The sequence below is a fragment of the Mytilus trossulus genome, chromosome 3 (assembly GCF_036588685.1).
Source record: "Mytilus trossulus isolate FHL-02 chromosome 3, PNRI_Mtr1.1.1.hap1, whole genome shotgun sequence".
NCBI lineage: Eukaryota > Metazoa > Mollusca > Bivalvia > Mytilida > Mytilidae > Mytilus > Mytilus trossulus.
In genome coordinates this window covers 39,170,653-39,198,390 of record NC_086375.1, presented here as the reverse complement: position 1 = coordinate 39,198,390, position 27,738 = coordinate 39,170,653, and the positions used below count along the sequence as shown (strand labels likewise).

The 27,738-nt window shown below is 31.0% G+C and overlaps 3 protein-coding genes across 4 annotated transcripts in view; all 3 read right to left on the bottom strand.

Annotated features, from left to right (window-relative positions):
* Nucleotides 1-1,486, bottom strand: LOC134709412 (cerebellin-4-like). Its single transcript, XM_063569574.1, has 2 exons — nucleotides 1,269-1,486; nucleotides 1-460 (listed from the first exon to the last, which is right to left on the bottom strand). Exons 1-2 carry the CDS (start codon nucleotides 1,456-1,458, stop codon nucleotides 33-35), a joined length of 618 nt encoding a protein of 205 aa, XP_063425644.1. The 5' UTR covers nucleotides 1,459-1,486; the 3' UTR covers nucleotides 1-32.
* An 8,265-nt stretch (nucleotides 1,487-9,751) lies between these two features.
* On the bottom strand, nucleotides 9,752-11,640 carry LOC134709410 (complement C1q tumor necrosis factor-related protein 3-like). Its single transcript, XM_063569573.1, has 2 exons — nucleotides 11,554-11,640; nucleotides 9,752-10,194 (listed from the first exon to the last, which is right to left on the bottom strand). The coding sequence occupies exons 1-2, from the start codon at nucleotides 11,633-11,635 to the stop codon at nucleotides 9,752-9,754; spliced, it is 525 nt and encodes a 174-aa protein (XP_063425643.1). The 5' UTR covers nucleotides 11,636-11,640.
* A 2,344-nt stretch (nucleotides 11,641-13,984) lies between these two features.
* The window catches only part of LOC134711445 (fas apoptotic inhibitory molecule 1-like), a 29,172-nt gene continuing 15,418 nt past the window's right edge, over nucleotides 13,985-27,738 (bottom strand). For both annotated transcript variants that reach the window (XM_063572038.1, XM_063572037.1), the window contains exons 2-4: nucleotides 26,316-26,500; nucleotides 21,591-21,640; nucleotides 13,985-16,802 (exon numbers count right to left, since the gene is read on the bottom strand). In XM_063572038.1, the coding sequence (XP_063428108.1) occupies nucleotides 16,653-16,802; nucleotides 21,591-21,640; nucleotides 26,316-26,500 (385 nt within the window). In that variant the 3' untranslated portion in view covers nucleotides 13,985-16,652. The remainder of the gene's footprint in view (nucleotides 16,803-21,590; nucleotides 21,641-26,315; nucleotides 26,501-27,738) is intronic.

The window sequence follows — 27,738 nt, the reverse complement described above, 5'->3', positions numbered from 1 at the left end:
TTCATTTTTAAATGTCAGAACTATTAGACGCTTTAGTTTTCATTGTGAACAAGCATCCCAAGAAACGACGATCGTGGGCGTTGGTCATAGCTATAAATCGCATTCTCTCCTCCATATGCTGTAGTTCTTATAAATGCATGATCATCTTTCTGCATCCTACATAACGCTGTCATAGACGCGGAATGATAAAATGGATCTGTATCAGTTTCACCAGCATTCGATATAATCCGATTCTGAACCACAAGCTGAGTTAGTATGTATTTAGATGCAGTACTTGATACGGTCCAGGAGAACAGATACACCCCTTTCCTTGGTGCAACAAAAACCCCATCATTTGAATTGTAATTACTTCCTATGTTTAACATGACTGATTCAAAGACAACTGTTGACTTTGCACTCAGATAAATAGTACTTGCTGATTTTATTAAAGCATAGAACATGACCGCTGATTGATCTGATCCTGAAAGAAAATAACATAAATATAATTAGTAAAAAATATTCAAAATGAAGAATACGGAGTATTCATCCATGACACGAGATCATTACAGGCTCTTCAAAACACAAACAAAAAGTAAAGAAACAGTGCTTTTATTACCATTCTCCGTCTCAAGGTCAGTTTCTTTGGGTATACTTCTAACGCGGAATATACTATAGATTAGTTTAGAAACTGCGAACAAGTCAAATGTTGTCGTTAACATATAGTAGATTATTATAATGTTTTCCTTTTTGCATTATTTTCAAACATCTTTGGTATATTTTTTCTTCCGTCCCCTCTCTTGCTTCTCGTGCTTTTTTCACAAACAATTTCGTACCCAATAACTATGTATCAAAAAAAGTTAGGACAAGTGATATTTCACTGTAGAGTAAACATTGTGACCTTTCGGCAATCTATACCAAACCTTTGAATTCATACGATCATTTCTTTTAAGGCTATGAATTTTAAATTTATTTTCTTTTTATTTACTTTTTTTTGGGGGTGGGGCTAGTTTTAGTATTAAAGGATCAAAATATGTACGGGATGAAAAAGTGTTATGCAATCGGAGGCGTATTGTGTCATTTAACGTGACTCCAATCCTGGATAATATAGGACCAATTTGTAATGATAAATGCAACATAAAAAGTTTCGATAGTTTTCAATAAAACATTTCTTTGCCACCAGTACAATGCAATCTATGCATTTTGAAATTTAAGCGACAATAGTTTACCGATGTTGAAATATCATAAATCGCTTCAGAAGACAAATCGGAGTTACAGATATTGTTTCTTACCCTTAGTCATTGTACTATTTAAGATTTCTATTTTACTTTCCAATGTCTTAATCACATTTTCCATGTGTTCTATGCGTTCATCCTGTGTTTCGTCTACGGTAAAGTTCTGATTCTGAATTGACATGGAAGAACACATAACTGCAACAAACACTTGAATGCTCAGTGCAAACATCCCTTTTCTTAAAGACATTGTAGAGTTACAGGATAAAAAGGTTGCGTAAATGTGAAGTTAGTTTTAAATTACAACTTTTAAAGTAGCGTTGATAATTGTGTAGACTTTTCCTGTCTGGGATAGGTCAGATTTAAAATATCAGTTAATTGTGTTTGCTTGTCAGTTGGTTTAATGCTAACACTAGTTTCCAGTGCAGAATCTATTTAAAGCGTGTAATCATATTAAGCTACATGTTTATTCTTAGTTCTTATAGAATTTCTCAAGGCCATCTGCTTTCTGTCAGACTCTTGATTTTTCTTGTAATCAGAATTGTTTATTTGAGAAAATCAGTTTTGGAATATCGAAAATCGAGCTCCCGTGATTTATTTGTTTTAAAAAATACATAATTCACCTGTAGATGATAGTTTCATTTGTTTTTAAGAAAAATCTACAGCAAACATGTGAGCTGCGTCGGACAGAATTCACCTTGTGCAAATCAACATCGATTTAATACATCTAAATAACCTATTTCGATTTTGAAAATCATTTCAATGGAACGGGTTGAAATGTTTGCAAGTTGCATTGTTAATCGAATGCTTAAAAACAGACCATATATTTAGAAATTGCAAACATGGTTTATCAAATTGAATCTTTATTGTTGCTCGTAAATCTATGAATTCTAAAACTTTTTTCAGTTACTTGACTACCTTAGCTGTATTTGGCAAAATGTTAAGGAATTTTGGTCCTCAATGCTCTTCAACTTCGTACTTTATTCGGCCTTTAAAACTTGTTTTGGATTTGAGACGAAACGCGCGTCTGGCGTATATACCAAATTTAGTCCTGGTATCTTTGATGAATTTATTGACTGTTAGTGTTGCTCTCCAACTATTGCAAAAAGTAAAATCCCAAAAATACTGAACTCCGAGAAAAATTCAAAACAAAGTCCCTAATCAAATGCAAAATCATAGGATAAAACACATCAAACAAATGGACAACATTCAAAATTCTGGCCAAATTGTAATTTGTTTTATTAAACCAATCTGTTCAACTGGTCAGAATTTCGAACACACTGGTGAGTCAAAATGTGAAAATGCAAGGTGATGAAATAAAGCATAATTACAATATGATATATGATTTTCATCCACTTTAATGTTATTGTGAAAAATCAGTGTAACAGTTTGTATAGATATGTTATAGCCATTGTCAAGCCAAATATAAAATGTTGTTATTTTGATTTGCTATTAAAATGTCCAAACGAATCTTCCATAAAGTTATTCTAACGAAATATCTTCTATATTCATAAGAATAAGACTTCATTTGAAATAAAACAATACGTTATAGATAAGTTTCCATGGTATGATAACCTAAAGCATTATTCTTTTTGAATAAAGACTTTTTGAAATGGAAACTTCCTACAAACATATTATAATTTCACACTTATTTCACTGAATATGAAATATTTTAATTCACAAAATGACTGATTCTGATGAATATAGAAGACTTTTACAATTTACAATTCACTGATAAGATAGATAAAAAAAGAGTATGGGATATCCATCCACGACATAAATTCAGTTCATGCACTGCGAAAAACACAAACAGAAGTAAACAGAGATTGTATTACTGTTCTTAATCTAAAAGTCGCAGTGGGGACATCGAAACGGAGCAAACAAAACACTCTCACCTCACTGCAAGTTAACGCTGGCCCTTATATTTTTACCAATTTATCTAAACTAAAAATCCTCTCCACATGCAAATCTTTAGTGTACAATCATACAATTGTTCATTTAACTTTAATGATTTGATAGACATGCATTTACGCAATACAAATCTATGTGAAAATGCATAATTTTATTTGGGTTGGGGTTAAAAAAATCATACATATTTGTGTTTTCAACATCAAACCAAATGAAATAACTTCTAAATGATATATCTGGTGATTGTGGTTCCCATTGACGTTGCAATGTCATGACAGTTTGATGAATACCATTGTCTTTGGGTCTGAAAGTACGAATGTAGTATCACTCTTGCCTGGCAAGACATTCTGTCATGACAAAAACTATACTCGTTGTAAATATATATAAAAAGAACTATAAGTTTGACTTCAGCAACAATGTTTCAACTAAATCAGAGCAAATTATAATATTTTTTAGAATCTATCTATGCATTAATATATCTGATTAGATTGATAGATTTTTTATGCAAATTTATAGATTGTGTTAAAAAAAACTTCTAGCGGAAATCATTTGGATTTATTAACTAATTGGTTGGTGATTAACGGCTATATCGAGATGAGGAATCATTTTGAACACATTAGCTAGGCACAACTGTAGCCATGTATAATATTTTATTAGTTCAAAGTGAAATATCTTCGCGTTTATAGTGAAGCTTCGGCTGAGTGTCTTGCTCATTCGAATTATTTTGGCAGGGAATGGACAACGAACACCAAGTGATAGATATAGTTAACGGTTTTTGGTTGTGTTTCATTGGTTTTAACTACATTAACAGGAATATCAGCTTGCGTCAATGTGTCAGTTTAAAACATAAAATAGTTAAGACAATTGAAACAAATAATCTGAAGTTTAACTGTCCGAAATGGTTCAGATTCAAAATATCAGAGAGATTAGTTATTCAGTGTGTGTTTAATGATTAAAACAATTGTCCACTGAAGAAATTAAAGAAGCATGCAATCATATTAAACGTACTTATTTTCGAATTGTCAAGCCATCTGCTTTCAGTCAAACTCCAGCTATTCATTGCAATTTAAATTGCATAGTTGAGAAAATCACGTTTGGCATATCGAAATCAGACTTTTTTGTTGCAAAGAATATAAAAAAAAGCTTTAAAAAATTCTACCTCTTTAGATAATACTTTCGTTTGTTTTAATGCTTCTGAAAAATTAAACTATGATATATATTCAATATATTTGTTCTTGGTTCATCTAAGTGAAATTTCATAATTGCTTGTACAATTGTGTCTACAAAAGCTTGTTGAATTAAACCTTTAGTGTATTGTTATTATACTATAAATTAAAATATTTAATGTTCGTAAACCATGTAGGTCATGAAATTACACCCGTTTCTTATGAGTAAGAGAAGTTCTTCTAATATAGTGATTACTCAGAACCCAATTCTAATTCATCTTTTGCTGAAATATTTCATCACTCCAATTTTATATCTACTAATAACTTTCCATTTGTCTACAATTCCAACTAAAGTATACCAAATTCTGCAGCAAAAATAGATGTTTGCCCAAATCAACATTCCCCTAATTTGTTGGACGACTATAACGATCTCCAGAATTCAACCACCTCTCATAAATTTGTCCTCCGCTCCAATGTAATTCTAGGTGAAATACTAGCATACTGTTTCAGATATTGTATCGTTTTATATTTTATGGTCTTATCAATTTTTGCTGAAATGTTGTTTAGTGAAACAGTTTATTAAAAAGAAATGAAGCAAAGTTCTGTTCATTGGATGCAAAGCAAAGCAAAAATTTCATCGATATGTTGAACTTCGATCCCAAATGTTAATCTAAATAAAGTATACTTGTAAAGCAATGGTCTATTCTTTTACAAAAATATATTCAAAATATATCATTAATGTATTGTCATTCATTTGCATTTTTATGTGTATTTACGTTGATATAAATTTTGTTACGTCAAGCTATAGTAAAAATATTTCGCGGCAAAACAAGAAAATAAGCTGAACCATTATTATCATCTTCATCATCATCTTGACATTGATAATATACTATAAGGCTTTAATATGAGCAATTCTGGTAAGTATTATTTATTCTTGTTAAAGTTATGATGGTATTTTTGATTTTCAATTAATCACAACTTTATAGATAAAACCCCGAAGACTGCATGTCAAGCCAGTCGATTAAAGTCACGAGTGTACATCTGATCAATTTGATGACATACATTCTTAAATAACTGTAAATACAATATATATATTTTTGCTAACCTTGCACATATAATTTGTAATTAAAAGAAAATGATACAAACATAAGAAAAATTCGCAGGAGCAATATAACAACTTCGGATTTGCAGTAACATTTCAATATGTAGTTTTATTAAACTGATCTAAAATAGTCGTATTTTTTCAAATATTTTCAACTGTGTTGTTGTCCATTCGTATGATGTGTTTTATCTTTTGATTTTGCCATTTCATTAGGGACATTTCGTTTTGAATTTTCCTCGGAGTTCAGTATTTGTGTGATAATGCTTTTTGCAAATTATAGTCAAGTCGATAACAAACGCTACAATTTTGATAAAAATAAGACAAGGAAAAAATAACAGTTTTTGGCAAAATAACATCGCCAAGTCGGGAATATTACAGTTGTTTTCTATTCGTTGGTATATTTGAGATTTGAGATTTGCCATTTTTGGAAGCACTTTCTGTTTTGAATTTTCATTGTAGTTTGGTATTTTTAGGGTATTTGTGTTTCTTTAGATTACAAAACAACAATTAAACTCGTATCTGATCATTATCGACAAAATGGTTAATGAATTATATTTCATAGAATAATGTATGTGGAAGCAATAATGTTTTCACCAGCCCAGAAGTCAGCACTTCGGTGTTGACATGAATATCAATTATATGGTCATTTTTATGAATTTTCTGTTTACAAAACTTTGAATTTTTCGAAAAACTAAGGATTTTCTTATCCAGGAGTAGATTACCTTAGCCGTATTTGGCACAACTTTTTGGAATTTTGGGTCCTCAATGCTCTTCAACTTTGTATTTGTTTGGCTTTTTAACTATTTTGATCTGAGCGTCACTGATGAGTCTTATGTAGACGAAACGCGCGTCTGGCGTATAAAATTATAATCCTGGTAATTTTGATAACTATTTGAAAGCTACATTGTGATTACATTTATATATGTATGTGATATGCTAAATTTAAACCAAAGTTAGAAGAAGTCTGAGCTGTTAATCCTATACATCATCGTTTGTCCAATTGCAAGTTTGAATTATTCCTCTTTGCATTTATACTGAGTAAACATCAATATCAATTACATATTCCTTTACAACTTGGTATATTGCGCTTCCATAAAAACATGAAGAAAAAAAAACAAATACAAAAGATTCGGAGAAATTACTTGTCGAGATTAATTGATACCAGACTTTTCTAAAAAAAATAATTTTCGAAGGCATCGCCTTCTCTTCGTGAATAGGTATATCAAGGAAACTGAGATCTCCGGGATGATGACAAAATAAAAACAAAATAACATTTTTAAAAACAATGAATTGATGGTAAATGAGACATTTTACACTGTTAAATTTACTGGTTACTGAATAGTTTCAATATTTATTGAATATCATGTACAAATATGTTTACGTGTGCTCCAAAATGTATGAGTGCACAGCTGCAACCAATTTGAAGAAATTTTCAAACCAGAATTAAGGTAGATTGATGGTATACCGCCATCTTGGATTGTACAATCACAGTACAAAATTGGTCTAGTTATTTGCCTTAATCTGCAAATTTGGAGAAAGATTTGCAATTCAATAGTTAGACTGTTTTTCTATATGAAGAAAAATTGTTAATTAATTGTATAAAACAAAATATTTCAACAATATCATTTTTTGTAGTTCTGAAATAATTTTATATCAAATGAGCCATTTAAGGGGATATAACTCTTTTAGTACATTTTTTAATTTTTATTTGTAGCAAGAAAACAAGTTCAGTGACACCATGTTTTCTTTTTATTTTCTTAAAACATATAATAAAACCTTTTACTTGTAGCTAGAAAACAAGTTCGGTGAAACCATGTTTAATTTTTATTTTCTTAAAACATATAATGAAACCTATCTTCTCACAATTTATTTCAAAATTCTATCTCATAGATTTTTTTTTATGCACACTAATGTGTTTTTTCATGAACAAACTAACCAAATGTTTGCCATTTTCAAAGACTCATAACTTGAAAAATAGCACGGTGACCCATACTTTTTATTAAATTTTTGATAAAAGCATGGTAAAATCTTCATTTTGGCAAATTATAAGAAAATTTTGTCTCAAAATATATATATTTATGATCTACCTTTAAAGGCACGCGAATTGTTATACAGGTCAGCACAGATTAACGCTTCAAAGGGGATGAAGCTGGCTTTGGTGGTTGCTTTTTTTATTAGACATAATAATTATGTTATGTCTATTAAAAACGCACTAATAATGTCCATTCATACGATACAACTTAATAAAACGGAACATGCACTGATAAATGATTTAATTTGAGCTGAAAGTGTTTTGCCTATCAGCTAATTAAATTATTTTGTCATGTGAACGTTACGTCATTAACGTGTTCAAGTATTTACTCTTGCAGTTATAGTACTTAATGTTGCGGTTTCATAGCCCGAGACTGATAAACTTTTGCCGTCGGTATAAGAAGAAACAAAACATGGCATAGTTTTAAATTTGAAATATATCTATATTGCAATGCTTTACTGAGTCCAACAATTGACTGATATGTGTAGCATATTATCCAAAATCAAAATCATGGCCACATGGACTTCTTTGGTAAACATACATGAAAGTGTACCTTGTTAACTCTATTAGTTCGATAGTCATTCATGTACGTGAAATGTGAAAATGCATAATTTCTTAGAGAAGGTTGATGGGGTTGAAAAAATGATCAATATTTTTATTTTTCAACATCAATCAAAAGAACATACTTATATAACCATATGTCGGGTGATTTTGGTTCACAATTACATTGCAATTTCAAGAGAATATAAATGAATTTGATATTATATAGGTTTCATTAGTACTTATATAGCATTGTGAGGAGTCATAGCATTACAAAAACGATATCAGATTGGGAAAACTTTGAAAATTTGTCTATCAGAATTAGAAATTGCTTCTGTCGTCTATAAGTTTCTATTCCGAGCAACACAAGTTTTTGGTAAATATTTATGTGAAGCTTTAGATTTATAAGGTTCTTTTCAATGATTATAAATTCAATCAAATGCGTCAAATGTATGCCACCTTGCCCGCGGTATGCAATAAGAAATCATAAATTTGCAGAAATTTCATTCATTTCTCCTGTAAATTTAAAAAAAGGGGAGAAGAATTTTCATTATTAATTTGACATTAGCACTAATTATTTTAACTCGATCAGAGTAAATTACAATCTTTTCAAAAGTCATTTATTTTATATTCATTATTTGTGTTTAAGTTTGGTGGAATTTTAATGCTGTTTTTAAAAATATGAGGTAAAAAATTATTTCTAGCATGAATCAGTGTGATTGATTAATTGGTGACTGATTAACGACAACATGTGCGATAAGGAATAATTTTGAACATCTTTGGCACCATTGTAGCGATGCATAATGTATCATCAGTACAAAGCGATAACTGTTTGTACCTTTTTATAAAGCCTCTTTTGGCTGTCTTGCTAATTCGAATGATTTTGGCAACAGACACCAAGTGATGGTTAAAGTTAACGTTTTTGTTACCAGAGAACACGTATAGTTGACAACGCATTGTTTTGCTATTTGTGTTATGTTCTTTGTGGGTTTTTTTTTTTGTTTTTTTAAGGGGGATAACAAGGAAAGGGCCAATGGCAAAACTATCCTGACCAAAGAGCTAATCCAGAAATAAGCATTTAAACGAAACGATGTCATACGTTTTGGTTTTATTTATATCAACGAATTAAGTATAATATTATGTCATAATTGTGGTACCAATATCAATGACGCGTGAACAGATCTTGTAGATAACATAGCTGTGATTTTACCAGGGAATGGATAAGGAAGGGATAAGAAACCGAAACCAAAACTAAAGTTTTAACAACCCTGAATGGACAAAAAACAAAAAAAGGAGATGATAAAAATTCTTTTTTCTGTTTTTGTTATAACACGTCAGTTTTGTGTGTGTGTGTGTTGGTGTGTGTGTGGTTTTTTTTTCAATAGCAGTGTAGTGTTGTCTCATGTTCATTCCATCAATATCAGTTCTTTCTGATATGCTCCAGAAAATATGGATGTCGCACGAAAATCGGTTTATACGAATCTTGTATATTCTCGAGCGCCCAGCAGGATTTAGAATGTTTTCACAACTAGGACTGCCAATGTTTATACAGTTTATTTGACAGATTTTATTTTAAAATCTGATTATGATCAACTATTTCATGATAAATAGTAGCAATTATTAATAGGTGAAATCCTTAGTATCTCTTAATTAGATAAATAGATAAATGCTTCCATATTAACCTGTTAAATCAATCAGTAATTCAAAAGCTCCTGAATTCTTTTATTTTCAAGTGCATAAAGTTCATTATAAATGAAAAGAGCTTGAAATCGTTTTAAACAGAATTAGATCATTTTTATTTAAGTTTAGACTTCAGGTGTATTTCAACGTACTCCGCTGAATTTCTGTCCGACAACTTGGTGATGAGATAGCCAGCAAATGAACAGAAGCCTTCCCCGTATATTGTTTGACCACCTACTCTTGCATCGTGAACAATTTGAACAAAATCTCCTTTACCTAATTCAATGACAGCGTTCACTGAACCCATTTCAGCTTCTCCACGTGCATCATGACCATACCCAATCACATTCTTATTTTTCATCATAACAATATGCAAGTCCTTATTGTGAACTGCCATCAAAGTTGAAGTAAAATAATAAAGTCCTTTTTCTGGAGCTGTGAATTTACCATTCTTGTTGTTATAACCAGAGCCTAGATTGGTATACACTTTATCATACACTACTGTTTTTGCACCATTTAGTACTTGATGTTTTGTTAAAGTTGCATAGAAAGCCACATCTGAATATGTAAAGAAAAGCAGCATGATATTAATTTTAATGGTGATTTCAAAATTGGTGTGTAGACATAAAATTAAGTTGAAAATACAAGAATACTTTTCATTCTTTCAGAATACTTGTCATTTAATACTTTCAACTATTATGTGAAAAATAAAAAATAAAGATATGTTCATTCTTCAAGAAAAATACGGTACCAAATAAAATTATTTCAAAATATTCTTATTCTTAAAACTACCTTGTATTTTCTGTATTGGAGGTGAATTGTCATTTTTTTAGCCATAGGACTATTAGATGTACTTAATATTTAACCAGAAATCCAAAATCAGATGAAATATTCACCACACCTTACAATTTATTTATTTTTTTGCATTTTGCATTTTGCATGTTTTTTTCTTTCGTAAACATCCATATAAGTTAGAATGACAGATTTAAATACTATAAGTATAGTATAATCTAAATCTAAAAGTATTTTTCATACGAACAATACAACTGGCAACCGACTTTTTTCGAATTAAGCTTTGGTTAACAAGGACGGACTGAGTGTTCGCATTGTTTTAGTTTTTTTCATGTTTTTTTTTTCATTTCATATAAACCAAACCCTATTTGGTTTCAAAAATGTGAAGTAACTGTATTATTTTTGGACAAAAAAGTCGATAGGACGCCATCATTTAGGTAAGTTAGAATATGAATATGGTGTACTGCAGTCATCTGACAATATTGTAAACTAAATATAATTAATAATTAATAATATAACTAAAATTGTAAAACTAAAATCAATTAGAAATACAAGTTCGTATATATTCTGCATGTCTAACATGTACGCGTCACCAAGCGCACGTGATAAGAACTCTTGCTTTGTTTTTACATTTTCAAACTTTTTCAAACAAAGGACTATGCAAAAAAAAACCAATGGTACCTTATAGAAATAAATGTGATTTTAAGAATACATCTAGTGATTGAAAATGACTTTGTCATCACTATTTTTTCATATTCTAAAATCTCAAATTATAAAACATAAATTTCGTGTTTGCCCATTTTTGACATATTGGTATTTTGGTTAGTAAAGTGTGGTTAAGATAAAGAGCATTGACAAGAAACACCCCCTGTTATGTGGCCTTGGTGGAAAAAAAATTTCTCTCCTGGTTTGTTTTAAGAAAAATTGTAATATTGTTTTAAGAAAACAAACTCTATTATCTATAGTCGTCTATATACACACATGGTATCATACGGATACGATCATGGTCATACGCGTATTGTCCAAATACATATATCATATTCCTGGTAGACGTATTTTAAAATTTAGGAAGCAGAGGTAATAGATGGATATCATGCATCTAATGAAAATATGTGATTTACTTACATGTACTTTTGGCTTGGATCCTATAGCTAGTAGTCAAACCAAAACAAACCATAACAAGTAGACAACTTTGGAGTATGTTCATTTTTAACGCACTGTTAAGTGAAAGACTAAAGCGAAATACTTTTAAGGATACATAGCATGTACATTAAATTGATCTTTTGAACATGTGTTAGGTCATATTACGTTTTAATTATTTGTACATGTTCGGCAGATTTAGTAACCATAGTAGGATGGAAATGGTTTCAACTCTTATGCTTAAATTTGCATTGTCATTGAAAAATTTAACAACACTTTTGTTTGAAGAAATTTGTAGAAAAAATCAAATGATAGGTAATGATCAACAGATATATTAAAGTGATCATAGTGACCCTAAAACAAGTGGTAAACTTTAAAATGATTATCTTCGATTCATTGCACCATCACATCAGTAAGATAGTCATTCTAATTTATAGTCAATTGTATTTTGTCCAAAGTTGTATTACTTATAAAATACAAATTGATTGAAAAAGAAGACAAAAGATCTGAAGGAAAGTAAAAATTATGTAAATGAACAAGTCTAGTTAATATGTCGAGACAAAACAAGTTTGCAGGTAATTTAACAACTCATCGGCGGTAATCGCGGCCTCAGTGGCTTGGTTGTATAAGTAGTTGAACTAATGTATTATTAGCCTGCCATTACTGAGGTTGTAAGTTCGAATCATGCACGTGGCAGGTGCTCTCGATTCCAAACTTAATTGAATAGATTGACAGTTTTCCTGTCAGTGGTTCTGTACAGGTACTCTGGATTCCTCTACCAATAACAACTGACCGCCACGGAAAAAACACATTAGTGCTGAAAGTGGCGTTTGCCACCAATCAATCAATCAATTCGGCACTAATCAGTCCAAGAGGGAAGTAAATAGAATGATTCACACCGTCCATTCTTTGTTAGTAATTATAACGTAGCTTGAAGACAACTTTATGTCTAAAGTATCCCAATGTAAGAGGCATTCAGACGAGAATTAAAACCAAGCATGCAATATACTTTATGTTTAAGTGTTGTTGTTTGTATAAATGGTTTGGTTATTTCACCAATCTAATTTTATAACTAGTATTTTTTCAGTATAATTTATGCAGAAAAACTAATACACCTTTTAAAATGTTTAGTCCACCTTGACTTGAAATGTTTTTACTCTTTCGTGTTTGCCCTCATCGGATTTGGTTCGCTGAGAGTGTAACGTATTTCACCACAAAAAGAAGGATCTGAGTGCACATGGTGAAGTTTACCATTATTTTAAAAATATGTATATCGTATTGCTCCTCCAGAAGTATGGGTTAAGCGTACTTTGTGCAGGTTATTCCAAGAAAACATGTAATGTATTTCTTCCAATCTGGTGAAGGTTATTCTGTTAGTAAGAACACGTGTTTAGTATTTCGCCCTCAAAGGCATGGGTTAAACGTATTTGGTGACGATTTTTCTATGAGTAAGAACACTTGTTACGTATTTCACCACCAGAAGTATTGGTTGAGCTTGGTGAAGTTTCATACAAGAACGAGTCGTGTATTGTGTTTCACCTCAAGAAGAATATTGATTGAGTGTACTAATCTTGATAAAGGTCTAAAGAAGTATTGGTTGAGTGGTCGTCATGACGGTTATTTCATTGACACAAGTTTTACCCGCTGAAATTGATATAATAGGAATGCAAAATATTTGGAAATACTACCATGAAATGATACAAATAACCCCGAAAATATAGAAGTCAACATGAAATCTTCACAAATATATTAAAAACCAAGCAATAAATCGATCGAGGTGGTAGTTTAAAAAGTTGTTAATAAATATAGCAGCGACTATTAGAAATCAGATAACATTTTTGATGCCAACGTCTCTGTTGTTGACTGTGTTCTGTTTTTTTTAATATAGGCAGTGCTGTTATTTTCAATCTTTCATACGCATTATAGTATTGCATTAATCAAAAATACAATATGATCAATCTGACTCAAGATGTGCTGTGTGCTTTGTCTCTATTCAACCCCCTTTTAGTTAAAATTCATATCTTCAAGATCACTATTAGATAAACAAGAAGTAGAACTTAGAAGAACTGCACTCTTGTGGGCATAACCAAATGAAGATGTTTGGCCAGACGGACAGAGGTAAAAACATCTCCTTTTGCGTCGGTTTCAAACAAAATGTATGAGACAAATTGCAGTTTAGATCACACCACAATTTAGAAAACCTTTTTTCCTGAAGGTTTGGACAAACAATTTTTGAATCTAAATATATAAAACACCAAGAGCATCAAGCACAAAATGGTTTACATTGGGAATACTTGTATTAGCACGCACCAAATGGCATTTTTCCTTGAACGATATTTGTAAAACAAATAACTGCTAATTACAAAAACATGTCTTACAACGGTGGGAGTTAATGGGGAGGAAATTCTACTGAAAGCAATTTAACAAAGAGCATTTTAATATCTAAATTGTCAATACTTTTTGTTACATATATTTACTAACATAACATATATATGCAGTATCAATGCGCTACATAATAACGCCTTTCGTAAACGTTCAGCAAATATAAATATGAAATTTAACAAAGTTCACAAAATCCATAAGAGACGATAAGTTTCAACAAGAAACGTATATAATAAACAAGAAAGATCCATAATCATTGACCACAGACCCAGTTTATGTGGTTCCGTTTTCAAAATGTTGACAATGGTACATTTTTATCTGTGCAATTAAAATTATAATAAGTCTTTACAAACTAATGAAACTTTTAAAATGTATCAATTGATTATTACAATATTTTGATCAATTCTTTTTTATTCCATTTTACTGTGAAATGGATTATGTTTGTTTGCATATGGCTGCATTAACCTTTAACACAATTAAGGTGGAAATGGGCGGGTATCTATGTCAGATTGAGGCCTTGCAAAGGGGTATAATTTTTCAATATATACGTGGGTCTTTTTCTTTCAATTGTATTTATAAACAAACATGCAGGTCTATTAAATAGATCTTTTAAAAAAATGTTGTTCAATGAAATTTAGAATGGAAATGGGGAGTGTGTCAAAGAGAGAACAACTAGATCAAAGGGCAGACGACAGCCGAAGATGATTTCGAAATACTATTTATGAACGTTGAAAAACTTCTGCATATTAATGGTAAAATTTTCAGGTGGTGTTAGTTTTATTCAAATAACTTATAAACGTTAAAAATTCTACAGACACAAAACAAAAATCCCGATATCAGCTATAAAAAAATCCTCAAACATGCACATACAAACTTTGGTTATTTTTTTAACAATCTGATCGAAAATTGACGCTTGTGAATATTTTTTTTGAATTTGCCAATCACACATTTCTAATTTTCCCAAAAAAAAGTTAAAGACATATTATATTGGTATCACATTAATTTAAATAGGCTTTCATTAAATAACAAATTTTCTTTTAATTTTCAATATATAGTTTCTTATTTTAGTGAAGAATTACCAAATGGGCATTTTGATGGACAAATACTAATTTTCACTGCAAACAATCTAACGTTGAGGACAGTTGGCATTATTTATATATCATTATCACATGAATAAAAACTAAATTAACATTAAACAAAAATAAAATGTAAAGTTATCTATAGACATTTTGTTTAAAAAAAAAAGTAGAATCATTTAAAATATATAAGCATTATCTAACAATAAAACTAGAAATTTAACATATCTCTTAATATTATAAAACACAATCAGCACATCAGACATTAGCGTCATCACAAAAAAAAACAGCAGTTGAAACAATAATAAAAAATAAAGACGGTTTTTAAAAAATACTTTGAATTTCTACAATAACACACATTTGGACAACATTACATACGACAAATTAAATCACATATATGTTTTTTGCTATAACATGATATATAAACATAACAATATAATAACAGGCAATTTCTAAAAAGATATCTTAAAGTCATATAAATACAAAACCCTATTGTAAATATATACTATGTTATGATCGAGGATAACTTATACCGAAAAATGTTCCAAAGCCATGGTATTGTTCCGGTGGAAAATAAAGCAAAAATACTTCAAACTTAATGTCGTGTATTTTTTTTTCAAGGGTCCTGATGAAAATCGAAGGAAATCTTAATCATTTAAACGATGTATTGAATGTTTTATCCAAAATTTCGATACTTGTTTTTGTAAATGTTACTTATTTCGAATTAGCCGTTACTGTATGATGCATCAGCCATTTGATTGTTTGTATTTCCTAAAAAAAAAAGTAGTAAAATTTCTACAGCTCTATAGTTGACTGAAAATTTTCCTAATTGGGCATCGTCCAGAAAATTTACTGCAATAAATATGATTTGTGTTAGCCCTTTTTCATAAATATTTTAATTTTTATGATCATTTCTTGCATGGTGCAGTTTGATTTAGGCAACTTTATCTACTAGTAACTGAAATGCCCTTGCCTATATGGAATTGAACATTTGTAAAAAATAAAGGCAAAACGGTTGTATTACCCCAAAAAATAGGGACAATACCATTTGCGTTGGAAAATCATTCGATATTGGACGGGATCTTTGTAACCATAACAAGTGCATTGATAGATAAAATGGACATAAATATGAAAAATACAGTCATTCATACGTTAGTATCATAACTTGCCTCTCTAGTCTCTCCAGAAAAAAAAGAATCTTCCTGAGTATTACTTGCCTCAGATATTGAATACAAATTTCTGTACTTCAAAAGCACAAGTCAAATAATAAAATGTGTCATTATTCTTCTGTTTTCATGAGCAGAAAAGGTCTTCATTTCTTTTCTCAAATTACACAATAAAACTATTTTAATTTTGAAAAAAAAAATCCTTATGTTTGATATTAGGATAAGTATAATGTAGATAGCAATATATGCTGATACGTAATTATCACAGTATAAATTGAATATCACATTTTAAATCTGAAGACATTATTTTCAGGTTAATAAAAAGATAAAAATAGCTCTCTTTTCATAATTTCTGTCAAAAAAAATGTCTGAATTTAGAGAAAATTCGTGTCATATGTAAAATAAAAAAAAAGTATCTGTGTATATTACAGCTGGCCATTTCATTCCGGATGATTCATTTCTATTCCGGGACCGGTATACCGTCAATTGTGAGCATCTGGTTTATTGTAGCGTTACTACAACCGGCACTCTGTAGAGAAATCCTAGCTTTGTGGGCTCCAACACAAAAATCAACAGTAGCATCGCTGTGATCATCGTCTGGAAAGTTGTTCTGAAAAAGATGCAATTGCCATTAGGGACCATTTGATTTTATAGGTGTTAAATAGATATATTGTTATGCGTTTACTTTTCTACATTGGCTAAAGTATAGGGGGAGGGTTGAGATCTCATAAACATGTTTAACCCCGTCGCAATTTTGCGCCTGTTCCAAGTCAGGAGCCTCTTGCCTTTATTAGTCTTGTATGATTTTTAATTTTAGTTTCTTGTGTATAAATCGGAGTTTAGTATGACGTCCATTATCACTGTACTAGTATACAAAAGGGAAAACCAACGGTCTAATTCATATAAAAGAACTAGGGGAGGGGGAGGGGGTTCACAAGACGGGGTGAAAATGAATATTCTGCTAAATAAAATACAGGATTAGTTGAGGATACGAATGTGTACAAAAGTGAGAAAAAAAAACTCAAATGGTTATATGATTCGAAACCAATAATTACAAGCTAGTCAACTTGTCTCATGTTTATTGTTGTTTTGTTATTTTAGAAGTATGCATTTTACATTGTGGAAGTCGAGACAATATTTGCGAACACAGTGTGTATGCTATATTTTTCGAAATACTAAACTTTTCTAACAATGCTGGCGCCAAGAAACTAATCTACAAATCGATTATTTTGCAGAATACTGGTATCCCCTTTAAGGCATATTAGTAATAATACTTCGAATTGAATTATTTACTTGTCACGTCAGGTCTGACTTCAAATTCCTGCATTCTCTTTGCTTATAACAATATGTCTCCTAGTGTCGTGCCAAGCAGACGACAACTATTGGATAACTTTAATCAATAGATTATATTGCAGAATGTAGATAACAAAATCGTTATTTCAATGGAAATATATATTCGAGACAATATTAAAAGTTTTAATATTCATTTTCGTCCTATAATCGATTCAGCTATCGTATATTTAAGTTATGTCTGCTCATATATCACTTATAAGCAAAAAGAATCATTAAATTAATGTATCGTTGTCGGTTTTACCTGAAGAGAGGAATCCCACGGAGATTCCATCAATATTGAAGGTATTAGCATCAATGGAAATTACTTCATGCTGCTTTTTCTTGTTAGACTAGAGCGTTTTTGTTTCATAACATGATTGAGGATCTCGATAGGGGAATTCTCTATTATTTAATTTGTTATACCATGTTTCTTCTTTCTTAGTTAAAGTTTTTTTCCCAATATTCTATATTCGTTATACTTTTACGCCTCATTTTTCTCTATTCTTATATTTTTCTCTTTTTTCTATTCTTTATATTTTCTTCCTACTATTCTCTAATTTAAGAAACCCCGTCCAAATCCTTATGATTGAACTTTATCGGATGATCTGATCCAGAGTACAACTTATTTCATTTCTTAAACCATATAAAGAGAAACTTGGAAAAAATCAAATGGCATAGTGTTTTATGTCTATGATGCAAGCTATCTGGAATTTCCAGATAAAATAATACTGTCAATATTCAAATGATCTGTGTCAAAAAAATGTTGCGGATAGAAAGTTTAGAATCCCATCATCTCCATCTTATTTAAAAAGATATTTGCGAGTTAAGTGCAAAATAGCAACGTTCTTATAAGTGATAATTTTTTTGTATAAATAGTTTAATGTACATCAGAGTTAATAGATGATATATAAAGGTTATAAATGGTTACAAATTACGCGTTTTATTCAGAAAAGCTTTACTGCCAATGATCGATTTTATTTTGAAAGTTTAAGGAACAGGTGAATTCAAAGGTTTTACTACAAGTATAACATGAATTCAACATTACAAATAATCCATGACTATGGAATCAAGGTCAGGACAGCCATGTTAACCTTGAAAGGAACCCATCTATAAATAAAGTTGTCATATTACTCATAGCTAATAAAGTGAAAATTAACATGACTCGGTTTAAACGGGGATAGTGCCGGACAGTTATCGTCGTAGTTGGAACTTGAGATACTTCAAAATGCACCTTTACAGCGGACACAATTTTGTTCGAGGCTAACCTGGTCTGTGGAAGCTCTAAACTCTGGTCTGTGGAAGCTAGAGAGACTCAGTTTTAACTTGAACAAAATATTTCATCCCACTTTTCGATACGTTCAGTCAAACTTTCAATCATATACACTGCAAAAGCGGATTAAGAAAGACTAATGCTTAATGAAATATGTAGGTTTTCATGTTCAGTTATGATAATTTAATGATTCAGGACCATGATATTTATATAGTTCGCATGCCTGCGTCAACTGTAACATTCAACTCTTAGAACACACATATGTAGGAGTAAAACATGTTTAACCTTTTTCAAAAAATCTCCAGTGCTTCCGCAGTATCATAAATTACAGCAATATGACGCAACGATTGTTTATTGAGTCTTCAATACCATGAAAGTAATTATTCCCTCTAATGGTAATATGTTTTTTGTGGGGTTTCAATTTATTCAAATGTTGCATATATCTTTTTTTGTTGGTTTTTGTTAAAATCCGTAATTTCGTCCAATCAGAGTAGACATTTGTGACATCATGTACGCCATTACCATAGACAAGCGTTCTTTTTAAATACTAGTAGGTCACAAACTGAAAGTATTACTGACTTCGTCAGAAAAACAAAGTTCCTAACATAGACATTCAACAAAGGACGTAAAGTTATATTCTTTTTGGTACTAGAAATTAACATAAAATAAGATGTCAGTAAGTATTGCTAATGAGAAACAAATTTTCACAAGCGTCTGCAATGACTTAAAAATGTCAAAACGTGTATCCATAGTCCCTTATCTAAAATAGCAATTTGTAAACTACGAGAGCGTTATCAATATAAATAAGAAGATGTAGTATGATTACCAATGAGACAACTCTCCACAAGAGACCAAAATGACACAGACATTAACAAAGGAGTAGGTCCGGTAAGGACCGATTTTGGCCTCAAATTTCAGTTTCATCTGACGAAAGATTTTGACCACTTTTTAAACACTTAAGTGTCTATTTCATTTGATTCAATTATTGTTTGTGAAAGATTTTAACTCTTTTAGTCATTAAAAACGATCCGATTTAAGCTAAAATATGAAAAATCTACCAAATATGCGAAAAAATGTCACTTTTCAGATAGTTTTTGTCAAAAATGAAAGTGGCCGCATCCGTGTTCATCCTAAATCTTTATATATGTTATGTATTATCATCAAATACAACTTCCATCTCAATATTTTGGATGAACACGAATGCGGCCACTTTCGTTTTACACGGAAACCGTCTAAAATTTAACTAAAATGCTGGAATTGTGAAGATTTCAGTAATTTAGCATGACTTAATGGTGCTAGTACTCAATATATGTGCATTGTATTGTCAAAAACAACCAATATTTATGTAGCGGATCCATTCTACTATCCCATAAAAAACTAAAAGTTTCATTTTAACAATTTTGTAAAACTGCTATATTTTGGGGCCAAAAAGGGCTCTTACCGGACCTACTCCTTTATATAGGTCAAAGTACGGCCTTCAACAATGAGCAAAGTCCATACCGCATAGTCAACTACAATAGACCCCAAAATAACAATGTAAAACAATTCAAACGAGAAAACTAACTGTCTTATCTATATATAAAAAATGAGTGAAAAACAAATATGTAACACATAAACAAACGACAACCACTGAATAATCGGATCCTGACTTTGGACAGGCAAATACATGCATAGTGTGGCGGGGTTTAACATGTTAGCGGGATCTCAACCTTCCATTAGCCTGGGACAGTGGTATAACAGTACAACATAATAACGAACTATACAAATCAGTTGAAAAAGGGCTCAACTCATCAGATGGACAAACATAAAAGTGGACGTGGTCGGGTACTTGTACATCCCAAAAACAAAAAAACACTAGGAAAAGATCTCTGAGTACTCGCAGTTATCTGACAGCTAATTCAAAGCCACTAATAAAACAACTAATAAAAAAAATCATGCATCTAAGACTAAATACGTACTAGGTTCCGATAGTAAAACGAAGGAAGTAATCAATCAGATCGCAATTACGATAGTAGATTTTTTTTGTGATCAAATTGCAGGATACTTTCCTCAGGAAATGATGATGGATATCAAATAAGAGTATATATCTTGATGTTGATGAAAATTTTTCTTTGAGAATAAAAACGTCACTACTCTAATCAATGCTTTTAAAACTTTACTAGTTTAATAAAACTTGAATTATTGACATATATCAAATATTAAATAACATGAAGAATTAAAACTCTTTTTTTTTTTCTTAAAAAAGACTAAAAACCGAACTGTCTTCTGAACAAAAAAACAACATAACTAGTGAAAAGATAAGTTTTGATTATTAAGAATTCTAAATCAAAAAAGTTTACTGTAACATTTTCAGTTTCCCTTCTTCTTTGTAATATATTTTCGTTTTAGTCCTAGATTTGTGTTTGTAATCAAACAATTTTCAAGTGTGTTTATTATAAGAGACTAGCATGCTTTGCCTAAAATTCAACCATTTAAAAATGCTTTTATCTCCAAGCCTAGCATGTGAGATTTTCTTACTGTTCTTTAATATTGATGTATTCTTCATTAAAATGTGTAATATATCAAAATACACATCCTAACTTAACATCAATTCAAGTCTTAATAAAAGCATACCCTAAAGATATTTTTTGTCGTTTTTCATAAAGCACTCAAAGTCAGAATGTTGCACACGTAGACTCAACTAGAAAAAAATCCTTACCTCCCCACCCTAACTTTTTTTTTGTAACTGGAACCACTTTTTTATTTGGCCTAAGTGTTATATTTAACAATGAATTAGCACAGAACATGGAAACTTACCAAGCAATCCATTTCCTCACCATTAAGGTAGACATCAAGCGTATCTTTATCTGAAAATTGTCAAAAGAATTATTCATAATTTTACTATTAATATTAATCAAAATACAGATTGCACCGAATATCAATAAAGTCTCAGTGTCTTGTATTTAACATAATGTGTGCCGAGATAATACAGATTTTATGATTAATTCACGCTTTATTTATTAAATGTATAATCTGTTTTTATTTGTTATTGTCTGCCTTTAGCTGACGGCTATTTTATGAATTTATGAATGAAATCAATATGATGCGATATTTTTTAAAGTGATTTTTAAACCACTTATTTGTGGTTTCATATAGGAAGAACATTTTTGGATCATTTTAGTCTCTTATTAGGGATTTGATGCAATTTTAGACAAAGGTCTATAAGCATTGAAAGCCATTGATAACATCTGCCTTTCAACAACAACAAAAAAAAACAGTTTCCAAACTTTTTGATAGTTAAAATATTCATTAAGCTCAAAATACGGTCCAAATAACCGTATTTATAGTTTAATGATGACGTCGGGGTCCTTTCACCTTTTCATATCTTACCGTTTCCTCTAGATCTAGAACTGCTTATTCGACCAATGTGAAATATTCACAATCAATTTACCGCTGTCGTTAATTGTAAATAGTGTACCAATCGCTGTTGAAATAACCTATCCCAAGTCAGGACCCTGTCAATCAGTGGTTGTCGTTGTTGTTGTTTATCAAATGTGCTTTACGTTTATTGTTTTGCCATAAATCAGGTTATTTTTGTGTTTTTTTTCAACTTTTTCATATAAGATGGTTATGATTCCTTTTGTATCTGAATAATGTCTGGGTTTTGCTAATTATTGAAGGCCGTACGATGACCTACAATTGTGTCCTGAGAGTAAATGAGATGTGCCTATAAGAGAACTCTTCAAAAGATACAAATTAACACAGAAACATACAGTAAAACACATAAAAAGGGCTCTGCTTGATTATTGTCAAATTGGCAATCATACCACTTCTTGTTTTATAAGTATTCTGTACATTAATGAGTTTATTGAACGTCTATTTATGGTTAAGTTATCAGGAATACGAAATCTCGGTTGTATTTTCGTAAGAGCACGGATATAGACAAAGATCTTTCCGATAACAGAATAATGTTTCCATTATTTGTGTTGTGTTCTTAAAATAACTAATTTTAATTTTATTGTTTTCTTATGTCGTCAGAATTTTTTTTATTTTCCTAAAATCAATCTTCCTCCTGTATCTCATCCATTAAGACATCAATAAATATATTCTGTCACTCTATACTGTGATAATCACAGGAAATCTATTTCATTTGAAATTGACAACATCATAACGGAACTCTAGTGTATAGGACTACAATCATAGTATTTCATAAATGTGGTTTATAGATCGATTGCTTTTATAAATTGTAATAAAATCCAAAATCAAAGTATGTTTTTGGCTAGAGCCAATTCTAAAGCTTGACCAATATTTGATCAGCCCAGCATGTCTTTATGACGTCATTTCCTGTCTGCTTTATAAAACTCGAAGCAAGAACAAAGAAGTCTAGTAGCAATTCCTTCTTCCTTTTAAGAAGAGAACTAATTTGAAAATGTATAGTACAAATGATGATTTTTCAAAATCATTTATCTAATTAAAAGATGAAAAAGGCCTATTAATTGAAATGCTGTAAAATTGAAAGAGACCGACGTAATCTCTTTAATTGCGTGTTTCTAGGAGTTCACCGGGTGTATTAGACTATATCTATTGATATCAATGCATTTAAATGTTACTTAGACACGATTAAGTGCTTCCTCTAAATATAAACAAATACGAAATCACAACACTATAGATGAGTATAATGAGAGGAAAAAACGATACATTTGATAATAATGCAATGATTTAAAAGACCATTAAATTGTAAATCTATTTTTGAAGGGAGAAAATGTAGTTTCTTGGGCAGTTAGTGGAATGTCCTAGTAACTGAAACAAGAAGAAAACATAAGATAGTACACGGTAAATCCAAAAACCAAAGACAAACTCTGCATACACTTGACCACAAGAAACCTATGGATGTGAAAATAAACCGCCATATGGTATGCTGTTGACTGACATAAATATGTGCTTCAAAATGATGTTGAACATAAAACTTAACATCATGCGTGTAACATTTGTATTCAAATGGTATCTTGCGACCAAAATATACCAGCATCTGTCAACCAAAACAACATTACATTGGATGATTGGACAATAGAAATTCACATAATAACCAACCTGAAAGGATAGGTGTATCGGGACAACAATTGCAATCTATGGTGTTCCAATGTAAGCAGATCCAAAAGTTAATCCATTGTATAAAAAATTTAAAAGCCACATTCGCAAAACCAATATCTAAGCATTTCTAAAAGAATTTAGATAAGCAAAACATCAAATGATGACAACTTTGACTGAATCAGACCCCAACAATATTTGTCAATATATGTGAAAACTGCTGAGTGCTCAAATTAAGAACACTATTGTACCGGTAATCAATAGAAAAGAAGTAAAATCACAACAGTACTGAACTCCGAGGAAAATTCAATCGGAAAGTCCATAATCACATGGTTAAATCAAATGACAAAACGCATCGAATGAATTGACAACAACTGTCATATTCCTGACTTTGTACAGACATTTTCAAATGTAGAAAATGGTGGATTGGACCTGGTTTTATAGCGCTAAACCTCTCACTTTTACAACAGTCCCATCAAATTTCGTTATATTTACAATGATGCGTGAACAAAACAGACATAATAAATAAAAAGGTCGAAATATGGCTTTACACTTGTTTTCTTTTTGTAAGATAATTTAAAACATGATACTGTAAACCAACTTATTTTCGCGAGCGATTTATTTTCGCGACTTTCGCGAGTAGAAAAATAACGCGAATTTAAATCGTCGCGAATATGTATCACTTGGATCTTTTCTAATTTAACCACCTCAAGTAAATAATAAAATCGCGAAATTAAATAACCGCGAACTGGCCTAGATAGGACCAAACGCGAAATTAAGTATCCGCGAAAATAAGTTGGTTTAGAGTAAGTCTTTGACTTGTCTTGATCGATCACCATTTAAAAATTGATTATTATTCTAACCAGAGGCATTAGTATTTGATCAATTATATATTCTTTAGTTTTCTCTGTTGTGTCATGTGAACTATTGTTTGTCTGTTTGTCTTTTTCATTTTTAGCCATGGCGTTGTCAGTTTATTTTCGATTTATGAGTTTGACTGTCACTCTGGTATCTTTCGTTCCTTTTTTATATAAAAATAGTGTGAAGTGGTATGATTCCCAATGAGAAAATGGTTTGATTGCCAATAAGACAACTTTCTACCAAAGTGCAAATAAAGTGGATGTAACCAATAATATAGGTAACCGTACGGCCGTCGGCAATGAAAACACTCTATACCGTAAAGTCGGCTATAAAAGACCCCGACGTAAAAAATCTGAAATAATTTAAACGAAAAAAATAGCGGACTTATTTGTAACAAAACAATTAACCTAAAACAAATATGACAGCCATGAATCAACAACAAGCACTAAACTACACGCTCCTGACTTGGGGCAGGCATATTTTGAATGTGACGGGTTTAAACATGTCTATAATTTAAAAGATTTCGTCAACGGACAATTTTTGGCAACCGCCAGCTGAAATTATGCCATGCTTGGTAATCAGCATTGGTGTAGTACATGTAATCATATAATATTTTTTAATTATTAGAGTAGCGCATAGCAATTTGTTTTAACATCAGTAAATCTAGTTACAAACAACATTGGTTGTGAAACCGCCTGTAACCGCATGAACTCACATAGGAGAGAGACTGGAGGGCGAAGTAGTGTTACCAAACTCACTCAACTCACTATGCTTTCAGTTGAGAACTTGGAGATCTCATGATGATTTTAATTCATTTTCCATTTTCTGCCTATTATCATCCAGATTAAAGCATGAGACTTTATAATAGTGTTAATAATATCCTATAGGTTTCATATGTATGCGGAACACAAAAGTATAGCCAAATGGCGACAATGAATCCGAACTTTGTGTGATGCGGTATATTTCTTAATTTACAGTATCAATTTCCAAAAGAGATGCTTATATGTATATGACAAAGACTAATGTTTGAGATTTTGATTATCACTTACAGAATACGATGCTTATGAGCATCAGAGCTTTGCATGAAGGGGTATGTATGATCCTTAATTTAAATCAATTTCCAAAAGAGTTGTTTACATGTTTCTTATAAAGACTGATGTTTGATATCTCTGAATTAGCACTTACAGAATACGATGCTTATGAGCATCAGAGCTTTGCATGAAGGGGTATGTATGATCCTTAATTTAAATCAATTTCCAAAAGAGTTGTTTACATGTATCTTATAAAGACTGATGTTTGATATCTCTGAATTAGCACTTACAGAATACGATGCTTATGAGCATCAGAGCTTTGCATGAAGGGGTATGTATGTTCCTTAATTTAAATCAATTTCCAAAAGAGTTGTTTACATGTATCTTATAAAGACTGATGTTTGAGATCTCTGAATTAGCACTTACAGAATACGATGCTTATGAGCATCAGAGCTTTGCATGAAGGGGTATGTATGTTCCTTAATTTAAATCAATTTCCAAAAGAGTTGTTTACATGTATCTTTTAAAGACTGATATTTGAGATCTCTGAATTAACACTTACAGAATACGATGCTATATGGTTCTTCGTCGAGGAGGAAAGTCCAGATTTTTGTAGCTGGTTCTCCATCTTGGTCAGGTGGCAGGTATTGTGCTTCCGGTATATCCACTGGATTAGATATGGGATTGTTATTGTCTATTTGTGATTCTTCGAATAATCTTGCTTGTTGTTGTTCTTTCCTTTCACGTCTGAAAATAACATATTCTTTTTTATTTATCAAATAGCAACGTCAACTCATAGTCGTAAAGCTGCTAATGAAATAAAATAATTCGTTTCCTTTTAAAATTTATACAACCAAACCAACATTTATTGTAACCAATGGAAATTAAAAAAAAATTAAATATCGTATAACATTAGCTCATATGAAGAAAAAAAACGTGGTTAACCGAATTTTTTTTTCAAATTATACCACGATGATGTTACATTTAATTTGATATCCTGAATTTATCATGCTTTTCCGTAATATGATATCAAATTGCGAAAAAAGACACCCTTCTTTATTATTGATATCTGTTCTTTTTCATTTACCATTTATCTAGGTGTTAATAATATATACACCAAATCGAACTAACGCCCTCACGTGTATCCATATATAATAGCACAACATGCTTTCCATTCACAACATTTAAAGTTAAATGTATGTTTGCTTCATGTCTTTGTGACAAAAATACATCAGTTGTTTCTTGTGTTTACATGCTTGCTTTTCCGTTACATTAACTACGTCAGTAACTATGTCAAATCAAAAGCGGAATCGGAAAATAGAAAAGATTTCAGATTTATCGCCTAAAATGATTTAAGTTGTGTTTGTTTCTGATGTAAAAATACTGTTTAATTGGAAAATGAGTCCGATTATAGCAATTTTATTCTGCATGTCGTGGGAAAAGGCAGTAAATCATTCAATGAGAAGAAAAAAGCTATGATTTTTACATCAGGTTCTAATTTTGAGTGTCCATGTAAAAAACTCGACATACTTTTTTTTTAAAGAGACAACAGAAAATCTAAAATAAATTGTATACTTGATACAAGAAAAAGCTTTTAGACAGAAATGATTTGTAATCGTATAATTTCCTCTAATTAACTGTTGTTATTCATATCATGGCATATATGAGTTTTTTTCGGTTCCTGAAATAATAGTATAAATATATATTAAAAAAGGGAGATGTGGTATGATATCCAATGAGCCAACTATCCACCAAAGTTCAAATGAAGTGGGTTTGTTTTTTTTTGCAGTTATAAGCATCCGTACGTTACCTGGTTTCGGCGTTAAAAAAATGCAAAACCCATAGCCTGCTATAAATGGCCCCTTCGTGAAAAAATTGAAACAATTCAATTCAAACGGCCTGATTTATAACAAAATAAATTACAATACAAATATGACAGACTTGAACGAACAACAACCACGTGCACTGAACTAATAGGTTCATGA

What these genes read in the sequence shown, in the direction of transcription:
- LOC134709412 (XM_063569574.1), bottom strand. Translation starts at nt 1,458, where the DNA reads ATGTCTTTAAGAAAAGGGATGTTTGCACTGAGCATTCAAGTGTTTGTT. An exon ending in AAATAGTACAATGACTAAGG is followed by an intron (nt 461 to 1,268) that starts GTAAGAAACAAT and finishes ATTTTCTTTCAG; the next exon opens with GATCAGATCAATCAGCGGTC.
- LOC134709410 (XM_063569573.1), bottom strand. Translation starts at nt 11,635, where the DNA reads ATGAACATACTCCAAAGTTGTCTACTTGTTATGGTTTGTTTTGGTTTG. An exon ending in GATCCAAGCCAAAAGTACAT is followed by an intron (nt 10,195 to 11,553) that starts GTAAGTAAATCA and finishes TTACATATTCAG; the next exon opens with ATGTGGCTTTCTATGCAACT.